This window comes from Scleropages formosus, unplaced genomic scaffold (genome assembly GCF_900964775.1).
Source record: "Scleropages formosus unplaced genomic scaffold, fSclFor1.1, whole genome shotgun sequence".
NCBI classification, from domain to species: domain Eukaryota; kingdom Metazoa; phylum Chordata; class Actinopteri; order Osteoglossiformes; family Osteoglossidae; genus Scleropages; species Scleropages formosus.
In genome coordinates this window covers 68169-79397 of record NW_021641050.1, presented here as the reverse complement: position 1 = coordinate 79397, position 11229 = coordinate 68169, and the positions used below count along the sequence as shown (strand labels likewise).

Below are 11229 nucleotides of genomic sequence, written 5' to 3'. Positions count from 1 at the left end.
ACAGTTTTAGTTTCAGAAATGTATGTGTTCAGGGCTGGCTAGTTTCATGGATTTGTTGGTTTCTTGCAAAATGCACATGGAGCACATGCTATTTATTACAACACATATTTGCTTAGTACACAAGTTCAGACATTTAAACTTCAGTTCCTGTTATAATGCTTCCTCAGATATAACTGCCATCCATTCTTACAATTTAAACTTGCAAAATATCAGCGAATGTTATATATTATTGTTTTGTTAACCTCTGCACCAGGCACAGGCTTTTTAATTTGCACATGTTGAAAAATATTCAGCAATGAAGGTTGCATGTTTATGAGAACCATTCTGAAGCTTCAGTAAGGGCTTTGCATCAGTATAAAAAAGCAGTGCTCATCTGAGAGCTCCAAAGACAGATTAGATACATGCCACACCAGCATCTTCACTGTGGGAGCAGTCTTGAACTCCCAGGCCTCTATGCGGGCACTCGAAGATACTGCGTTCTTGCCCAGTGCACTTTAAGTCATCCAGCCAGATTCTTCCAGTTCCTAAAACAGTCACACACATTTTACATTGCATTGCTTCTAATATCAAGTACCATTCTAACCCTGAACTTTGGTTTACACATACACACCCCCGACAGGATGCCAGTCCCTCGCAAGGTACCCCAAACAGGACTCAAACCCCAGACCCACCAGAGAGCAGGCCCTGGCCAAACCCACTGTGCCACCACCGTCCCCCTCTCCTTGGTTTATAATTTAAGAAAATGAAACACATCAGTGGTTCACTGAACTTATGCATCATAAAAAGTTCTTATTGAGTAAATAGAATATTATTGTGAATAATATCTTTAAATTTGTGTGTTTAACATATACAGCTGTGAGAAAAGGCATTTGTTCATTAAAGATAAGGCAATGTAAAATGTGTGTTTTATTGAATAAGATATCTGCATGATTCCTAAGGGTTCACAGACTTTGTTAGTGTGAACTGTATTACTCCTTACCGAAGGACTCCACAAAAGCAATAAACAGAACCTGCTGAGAAATCATGTTGACTCACCTGCAGTGGAAGTAAAGACTGAAGTAGCTCTTTGGAAGCCCAACATGCGGCAAATGACCCCTCCATCAGTAACGTCAAAGCTATCGTCGCATACAGTGCCCCATTCGCCCTGGTGAAACACTTCGACACGCCCTCGAGATCCTCCACCAGCAATCCTCACAAGACTTGCTGACATTGACAGAAAGAGATTTATCTCAAAAGCATGCATTGTTATTCATTTCCTTATTTTTCTTTAGCAAAGACATAACATAAATTATGCCAGAAGGATGCTAAACTATCTAAAGATGACTCTGGTTATGCACAATATGTTTTCATTTCATTGTTCCATAGCACTTGTTTACTAGCCACTGTGCTGCTCAAATGTAAATAGCAAAAATCTTAGCTAGAAGGAAATGATTTCCAGCATAGATGGGACAACAGCCCTGTTTGTTCCAGAAGCTCATTTGTTGGGTGGATTCTAAAAACATGTCTTTTTTTTTTTCCTTATATTCTGGCACGATTTTTACAGTGTTGGACCTTACCAATTTTTTAACAAAAATAATACATCAAAGAGCTTATAAGTGTTCATTGTTTCTGACCGAAGTGCTTTGCAGCAAAGAATATCATTTTTGATTTTTATTAAACTTATTGCTGGGCCGCAAGACTCCAGTACGTTACTCGACTTGTTCCATACAGTATGTGAGTGGAGTTCAGGGATCACTGGGCATTGCCCCCAGCGGGTTACTCACTACTAATTCCACGCTCTCCTTTCTGCCCTTGCTCTCCTTTCTGCCCTTTAAACCCTCTCTCCCCTTGTGTGCCTTGGATGCCCCTGTTGCCTTGAGCACCCTGTTGCCCTTTGGCTCCTGGAATATAGTAAAACAAACACATAGAAATCAAGCCAAAAAATCAAGCCAAGTTACCCCATGGAACCCATCATAAAATCAGTAAAAAACTAATAATCAGTTAATCAATTTCTCTAGAAATTACTGTAATATGAAGTATATATATTTGTGACCAAAAAGCTATGGTATTTCTTTAGGTTAGGTTACATTAGGTGAAGTGCACCATCCATCCTCAGGAGTTTGGAGGACAGGGAAAGCTTCCAAAAGTTTGTTCAACCACAGCTTGTTCATATGAGAAATGGGGACTGTGGAAACGAGTTATAAGCATAAGATATAAATCAAAAGCTAACATGTACTTGGGTGCTGGGTGGACAGGAAGGAGTATGCGAATCACTGATGGATTGCATAAAAGACTGATTCAGCAGTAGGAATGCAGGAATCAAAGTTTTTGCATATATTAATAATGAAGAGGCTCCATTTCTAATTTTTAAGTATATTTCACTATCCTTAAACCCATATCTGCCAGCTGCCTCACTATTTAAGAAAAGATGGGTTAATCTGGAAAGTAAAATGGAAAAGTGACTGACTGTGGGCTCGTCTTGGGTTTGCACTAATACACAATATAAACTCTCCTTTTTACAAGGATTTGGCATATATAATTTCGTATTACTTAAATTAGCAAACCAGTTCTTTAGTGAAACTATTTTTTAATTATGGAATTAGCAAACTAATTACATTTTATCAATAATCTTAAAGCACTCACTGTGTTCTAATCTCAGCAAGGTTTAAAAATACAGCTGGAGCAAAAAATCCAGTGTAGGTTTGCGATGCTCCAGAGCTTATTTCTCTCTCTCTCTCTCTCTAAAGGAAATTTAGAGTCAATAGAAACATGTCAATGGAAAGAGCGACGAAAGCAAAGCATCCACAGGAAACCCAAGCAAACATGGGAAGAATATAGAGACTGTGTACAGAGTGAACTGAAAATGAACCCAGTATCCAAACTCAAAGTGTGTCCATACTTATGCGAACGCACGATATTTATATGTATATGGGAACAATAGTGTACATGTCACATGTACCAGTATGTGTATGCTGCTCCACTGTAATAGTCTGATGACATGTGTGCTTAAGGACATGATATCCTCTCTTCTGGGATGGCCATATGCTCACCCTGCTCTCCGCGTAGTCCTTGTTCACCTCGATCTCCTTTCATGCCTAATATCAGATGAAACAAGGTCCATATCAGTAAATTTTGTGTCAGTGCATTTTGTGTTCCATCTCCTCATATGGAATCTCTGCTGCCACAATCTCATTAAAGTGCAGTAATCCACCTCATTGTCAATGGAAATGAGGCTATGGCATTTTCCATGTGTTCCACAGGAAGAACCACTTTGCAAGGAAAACGTGGTGTTGCAAAATTATGATGTAAGCAACATAGATTTTTTCAGACTGCTCACCTGGACTTCCCTGCAGTCCTTTTTCTCCCTTCATGCCTGGAGCTCCTTGGAGTCCCTTACTCCCTTGGGCACCTTGATCTCCTTTTTGTCCTTGGGTACCTAAACCAACCACAGAATCTCAAACCACGTGTATGAAATACTTGCACACACATGAAACTCAGTCAGTAGTTTCCCCAGAGACACTCTTAGAGTCAGTGGTTGTGGAATTATGTCACTGAATGAAGCCTGCAAGCCGCATGGTGAAGACAAACAGGTAGCTCACAGCAGATCCATCAGAGGAGGTATGTGCCAAAACGTTGTCCTCCTGAATTTGTGTGCACTGTTGCTTCAACAGGTGATTAATTAAAATACATTTATTTATTTAGCAGATGCTTTTCTCCAAAACAACTTCCAATGAACTCTATGTAGTGTTATCAGCCCATACACCTTATTCACCAAGGTGACTTACACTGCTAGATACACTATTTACAATGGGTCACTCATCCATACATCAGTGGAACACACTCTCTCTGTCACTGATTCACTATGGGTGAACCGGAACAGCATGTCTTTGGACTGTGGGAGGAAACCAGAGCACCCAGAGGAAATCCACACAGACATGGAGAGAACATGCAAACTCCACACAGACTGAGTGGGGATCAAACCCACGCCCTTTCGCACCCCCCAGGGACTGTGAGACAGCAACACTACTTGCTGTGCCACCCACAAAAATACTTTTTATTAGGGCTTTATGTATTTATAAATATTAATCTGAATTTGTCGAGATTTGTTTTGAATTTGTTAAACGCAGCAAACTCAAACAATTAATTTTCCACTCATTCTCAAATATATCTTATTATTGCAAAAAAAGTAAAGGGATGTCTTTCCTGACAGTTTCAATATGTCAGTTTGTGAAGAGGTTTATTATTCAAATGGCAGACTCACCTGCAACTCCTGCATCTCCTTTAAGACCCATGGGTCCAGATGAACCTATAGTAAAAACAACGATGGTGACCACAATAATGGGTATTTTGATGTTGCAAAGTCACCTGCCTTAATCAGCATGTTCTTTATATCAGTGATTAATCCTCCTTGAAACTGTTTTGTACTCAACATCTGTATTTTTTAGGCACTATAATGTGTGGTATTTGAAGACTTTTGCAACTTTTATTCTAAAGACTTTTATAAGACCTGATATGTCCAAAGATTCTGTCTGGGGAGCAGAGATGTTATAAAACAGAACAAATTATTATTTTTTTTTAAGTACTGTACTTTCAAAAGTCTTCACACCCAGGTTTAAGGCTTTTGCAGACTTGAGATAACTGGAGACCAATTTAACAAAGTGGTTCAGAGATGGATAAAATACATGACACTGGGCTGCAAACTAGAGAAGCTGGAAATGGTCTATTGGCTGACCAGGGTGATTTAACCCACCATTGTTCAGGAGGTACGTGCGACCCAAACCTGTTTCTGCCTTGATGGAACCACATTACATTAAGTACCCGACACAACATATATTCTTATGTTTTAATAGGCTTCATTTACCAGTTTTTGTTCTCGCATGTAAATCTTGGACAGGTAATGTCTCACCTGTGCTCCCCTGTTGTCCCTTATCTCCCTTCATGCCTGGAGCTCCCTGGAGCCCTTGATCCCCTTTGGTACCTTGGTTTCCCTTCTCACCTCGAGGACCTTGACCGGACAGACACAACTTGAAACACTTTTGGTAACACAGATGCTTTTATAACCCATGCTACTTGTGAACATTTGTTTTAGCTATTACTATTTACTGTATGTTGCAGGCCAGAGCATGGCCACAACCACACCTGGAAACTGTTTGTGAGGAAAAAACAAGTTCCAGATGCAGCTAAATTTTGCAGTTGAGACACTGTTTATTAAGTGGGGACTGAAAAGACGACAGAGGTCTCAAGGGTTTGGGGGAAGTATTATGGATCATGGACTGACTTTTGAGTTGTTGGAGAAGACTGTTAAGCTTTGGGTTTGATCAGAATGGTTAAAAGCAGCAGACTCCATTAAATGACCACCGATTCTCAAATATAATATATTATTACAGAACAAATAAATAAGCGGCTTAATTAACAGTATAGATATGACTTGCCTAACATTTTCCTTCTATTATGTGAAAAGAAAAGGTTAATCATTTAAATGGCACAGACTCACCTGCAACTCCTACATTTCCCTTAGGTCCCATGCTTCCAGGTGCGCCTATAGTGACGACAAAGATGACGACAACAATGATGGTTATCGTGATATTGAAAAATCAGATGACTTAATTGACAAAAATTAAAGTGAATTAAATTCACTTTTACTACCCTACACAACATATGTTCTCATGTCTTCATAGGCTTCATTTACCAGTTCTTATTCTTGTGTGTGTTTGCTTTGGACAGGTAATGTCTCACCTGTGATCCCCTGCTGTCCCTTGTCTCCCTTCATGCCCGTAGTTCCTGGACGCCCTTCATTCCCTTTAATACCTTGATCACCCTTCTCACCTCGAGGACCTTGAGCAGACAGATGCAACTTCAAATACTTATTATAACACAGATGCTTTTCTAGTGAGTTATCTCTTAGCATCTATAAAAAAAACCTTTAGTATTTATGATATGATAGAATAACACTAGTATTTATAGTTTATTAATCGACAGGGAAATTCACACACAACAGCTCAGCATGACACACAACAACAAAGTGCAAGTTTACAGATAAGACAATAAATTGCATCAAAAGTAATTTTTAAAATCATTTACAAATCAAAACATTTCAATTTTATTTACAGTATATACTACAGACACACAGTCTGAACCGCTTGTCCCATATGGGGTCATAAGGAGCCAGAGCCTAACCCGGCAACACAGGGCATAAGGCTGGAGGGGGAGGAGACACACCCCGGACAGGACGCCAGTCTGTCGTAAGGTACCCCAAGCAGGACTCGAACCCCAGACCCACCGGAGAGCAGGACCTGGTCCAACCCACTGCGCCCCCCTCAGTATATACTAGAACACACATATTTCATATATGTTGCAGGCCATGACTACACTAGCAGCTGCACATAGAAACACACACACACTTTCTGAACCACTTGTCCCATACAGGGTCATGGGGAGCCAGAGCCTAACCCAGCAACTCAGGGCATAGGGCTGGAGGGGGAGGGGACACACCCAGGACAGGACACCAGTCCATTGCAAGGCACCCCAAGCGGGACTTGAACCCCAGACCCACCGGAGAGCAGGACCCGGTCCAACCCACTGCACCACCGCACGCCCCCACACAGAAACACTTTTTGAGAAACAAACAAGCACCAGGTGCAGCCAACAAGGACACTCTCTATAAAGAGAGGTTTGGAGGCTTCTGTTTTGACATTGTGGGTTACGGGGAGAGTTTTTCAGTGATCGGAAAGAAGCTTAATATCCGAGTTTGTTTAGAACGGCTGAAAGCGGTAAACTCAACAGCTGATTAATTGGCCAGTCATCATCATCATTTTTCAGAACCGCCTGTCCTAGACAGGGTCGTGGGGAACCAGAGCCTACCCGGTAACACAGGGCGTAAGGTCGGAGGGGGAGGGGACACACCCAGGATGGGACGCCAGTCTGTCGCAAGGCACCCCAAGCGGGACTCGAACCCCAGACCCACCAGAAAGCAGGACCGTGGTCCAACCCACTGTGCCACCGCACCCCCCTCTTTGGCCAGTCATACTTCAATATATTTTATTATTGCGAGACAATCATTTACAGCAAAGGGATGTATTTACTCATAGTTTCCATATATCAGTTTATAAAGAGGTTCCTCATTTAAATGGCAGATACTCACCTACAGCTCCTGCATCTCCCTTGGGTCCAGGGACACCTACAGTGACCACAAACATGGTGACCACAATGATCGGTATTGCGATGTTATGAAGTCAAGTGACTTAATTGGCATGCTGTGCGCGTGAAACACAACCCCACTTTGCATATTCTTGTACTCTAGATTTTGGGGGACCTTTGGAGACCTGTGTTTGACATTGTAGGATGGATATAGTAGGAGCTTTAAGTGATTGGCAGGGAGTCTAAATGATGAGTTTGTTCAGAACAGTTAAAAGAAACATAATTTTGATTTTTTTTTTGGTTGATTGTGTTCTATGTTACTGTTTCTTTCTGTTCTGGGTTGTTTTGTTGTAGTTCGGAGCTGAAAAGCCACTTATGCTTCCATTTTATTAGGTTTTATATTTTTTAAATTGACAAATACTATTGAAGCCACATATAAATTACATCTCCCACATTCTCACAACAAAGAATGACAAAAAGCAGAAACTCACCTACTATTCCAGGATCTCCTTTTGGTCCCTGTGGACCTGCAGTGACCACAGATATATGATTAAGATGAGATTTCAGATGCTGTTGTCTAAAGTGAAGTATTTAAAGAGCAAAAGACCAATAAATATGGAACTCCTTAAAACTAATAATAGAAAACTGAATACAATTATAGACAACAATGTAAATCACTGAGAACAGGCTAAGTATACATTAACATGTAGAACATACTATAAATTGACTTGCAGAAAAGTTGCAAGTTAGAATCTTATGGGACAAAAACCTGTTACAGTTCTGAAAATTTAAAGTAACGGAATTAGAAACCAATTAAATTTTGCCACACTTGTTTGTTCAGTCACTACTGGAAAGGTTCAGCCATTGCTGAAAAAATGTATGAATGTTATAATTCAGCAGAGTTATGGCAATGTGGGTTCATGCAAATGTTTCATGGCTAGCGTTGATGCATGAGATGCAGGTCAAACATTTCTCACCTGGTGTGAGGCTCAGGTTGTCTAGACGGGTCTGCAGCAGGTGGCTGGTCATGTTCAACTCTTGTCTTAGCATGTTCAGACCTCCTGGCCCTTCACACACATCAGCAATGCGGACCTTCAACTTGCCCACATCCTCACGCAGAGTTGATGCCTCCAGACTGGTGTTCCTCACTAGGGTGAGGAGGTTCTGTTGATCCTCCTCAGGAGGAAGAATCTCATTGGGTGACGACTGCAGTGCATCAGCTGTGGCCTTGCTCAATTGACCTGCTTTGTCGTGGATTTTATCTTGCAAGTCAAAGACTGTGTGGACAGTTGGGAACATTTCTGAGTAACTGCAGCAAAATGTCAGAGAGAGTACCATTATTTTGCATCACTCTTTAAATATGAAGGTGACCTGAGAAGAAAGAACTTCACCTTTTTCACATATGAGTGTTTTATTGTATGTACCTAGGCATTTGCTAATAGCTGATTCAATCTTTTGTTCAAACACTTTTATTTTGAGCAACACTTTTTTCAAACACTTTTTTATTTTGAAAATTCTCATTAGTAAAATTATGTGAAATTTACTCAGTGACACATAATCGCCCTGCAGTTAAGTGTTTAACGTTTCCATTTTCATTTTCTCACAAAAATATTAAATATTTTAATATTTAACGATTTAAAGTATAATTTAAAAAGAAAAGTTTTTTCAGATGCTTTGTATGATAACGGAAGTAACACATGTTCTACGTAGATTTGAAGTTTTCACTCGATGATGCTAGGACTCCATGATGATACTCTGTTTTTGGATATTATCATGTATTGATTTATGAGTTCCTAGATTTTAAACTGAAAATAATGAGAATATTATCAAATGTCCATTGCCATGGTAAGAAGCAGGTATTTTAGAGGTTTGTAAGATGGGTTTTACGTTTACATTTGCATTTACATTTATTCATTTAGCAGACGCTTTTGTCCAAAGCGACATACAGCTCAGCAAAAGTACAATTTATGCATTACACTAAGAGAACGAGACATAGCTGCAGACATGTGACTCAAGTAAACCTAGTTTGTTCCCTACCACTTGCTGCACCGAGGTTCATCGTTCAAGTACAATATGTTCAATATGTTTCTGTACAGAGAAGACGTATCTCTTTATTTGAGCCAAAGAGATCAAACCAATCTGAAGCATCAAAACACGCCTTGTATAAAACCTAGAAAAAGCGGAATTTGCCCATAAAGTAGTCAAGCAGCTTACAGTCAGATAGCAATCTGATTGGAGTACATAATGTGAAATATAAAAATATAATAGATACTTAGGAAATCAAATTAAAAGTAGCATGTTACCTTTGTAGCTTAGAAATGCAATGAATCCAGTCAGCAGAATGAGATACACAGTTATCACATTCAGGCACTTGTGCCCATTCTTGGTCTTTTTCCTTGAAAAATCTAAAAAATACAAATGATTAATACCACACTTTAGACCTGAATTCTTGATCTAAAATATACATTTAGGTGAATACCAGCCAATTTTAATGACTTAGCCTCTCATAAAACTTGATTTCGCGTCAGATTTTAACCTTAATTTGGTTTCATCCCAACCTGTGCTTCCCACTTCTTGTTGGACCTTCTGGCCCAGACAGAAATTTGGATCACTCCAGATAATACAGGGTAAAATAACGAGTCATTCTGGAGATTTGGAAAACTCACTTATTTTGCCTATTTTGCTTAACAATGGAAAAGCCTTTATGCAGCTGCTCGTGTAAGTAATATCTATGCCAGTGTAGTTGCTGCCAATTTCATTATATTTTAGGACTAAAAAACAAATAATACACACACACACACATTTTCAGAACTGCTTGTCCCATACGGGGTCACGGGGAGCCGGAGCCTACCCGGCAACACAGGGCGTAAGGCCGGAGGGGGAAGGGGACACACCCAGGACGGGACGCCAGTCCGCCACAAGGCACCCCAAGCAGGACTCGAACCCCAGACCCACTGAAGAGCAGGACTGTGGTTCAACCCACTGCACCACCGCACCCCCAGAAAACAAATAATAAAATGCATCAATATCGCAAAACCCCACTGATGGAGAATGACAAAGATGCCGACAGGGGAACTAATTTATTTGTTCACTGAAAGTGAGGTAGCATAAATTTCTGTTGCATAAATGAGAATCACCCCCCCTTTACACTTTCATGCAAATTTAAGTCTGTCACATGGGAATTGGCTAGAATTTAAACATTTATGTAAAAACAGGTACAAAATCCACTTTGACTGTGCCTTAACCCTGTCAATTTCACAGTCAAGAAAGGCACATCGCCATCGCTGTTTAAAATTAAATTTTTAATTATGCATTTATCTTAATTTTAATTAAAATTAAACAGCAGAGTAAGAAAACAGTGTGCTTCCTCAGTTAATGATAATTGTAAAGAAAGCATTTCTAATACGTAACATATTTAATTCCACAAAAACACCCGAATGACAATAACACACTTCCTTCAAGACTAAAATGTGCTCCTTATTTTTATTCATCTTACTCGAGTCTCCGAGATGCAGAAGAATATCCTTACCATTGTTCTCAATCTCAAAGTGGTCGGCCTTGTTCAGCTTCATGTCTAACTCATACAGTGGGTTGCTGTGGCTCAGCAAAACGGCCATCCCATGTGACCTCTCTGTAGCTTTTTATACGGGATGAAGAATATTTTTGACTCAATCCCTTCTTATATGAAACAGAAGTAAAATAAAACTCCACCTCTTAAAGAAACTGCTGACTCAGCCCAAAAATCCCTTAACCTACATATCAGAACTCTGTCCATTCACGCTTGTTTTACCGATGTGCATCACGTGCAGCAGCGCTGCAACCACTGATATTCCTGAAATGGAGAAGTGGTCTTTGCAGGACAGTTTCACTGTTGCTTTAACAGCAACACACAAAGACAAATAATGCACCGAACCATTCTTAACCTTTCAAAAAAACTGTTTGTACATGTTAATACGTGTCATTTCTGATTACGGAGGCATGCGAGAAGAGAACACAAGGGCAAGGCTGCTCCTGGAACTTGGACTAGTAGGCTATGTTTCCAGTGACACGTTCTCATGTTCAAGCACAAAATGAGAATATTCTGATTAAACACTTGTTATGGCAATCCTGGGA

General features: G+C 40.1%; 1 protein-coding gene across 1 annotated transcript; it reads right to left on the bottom strand.

The window, feature by feature from the left end:
• Positions 1-383: 383 nt before the first annotated feature.
• On the bottom strand, positions 384-10987 carry LOC114909797 (macrophage receptor MARCO-like). Its single transcript, XM_029249605.1, has 12 exons — positions 10646-10987; positions 9420-9521; positions 8094-8393; positions 5716-5814; positions 5474-5518; positions 4886-4984; positions 4241-4285; positions 3317-3415; positions 3030-3074; positions 1764-1880; positions 1036-1203; positions 384-524 (listed from the first exon to the last, which is right to left on the bottom strand). The coding sequence occupies exons 1-12, from the start codon at positions 10731-10733 to the stop codon at positions 394-396; spliced, it is 1338 nt and encodes a 445-aa protein (XP_029105438.1). The 5' UTR covers positions 10734-10987; the 3' UTR covers positions 384-393.
• Between the last annotated feature and the right edge of the window lie 242 nt (positions 10988-11229).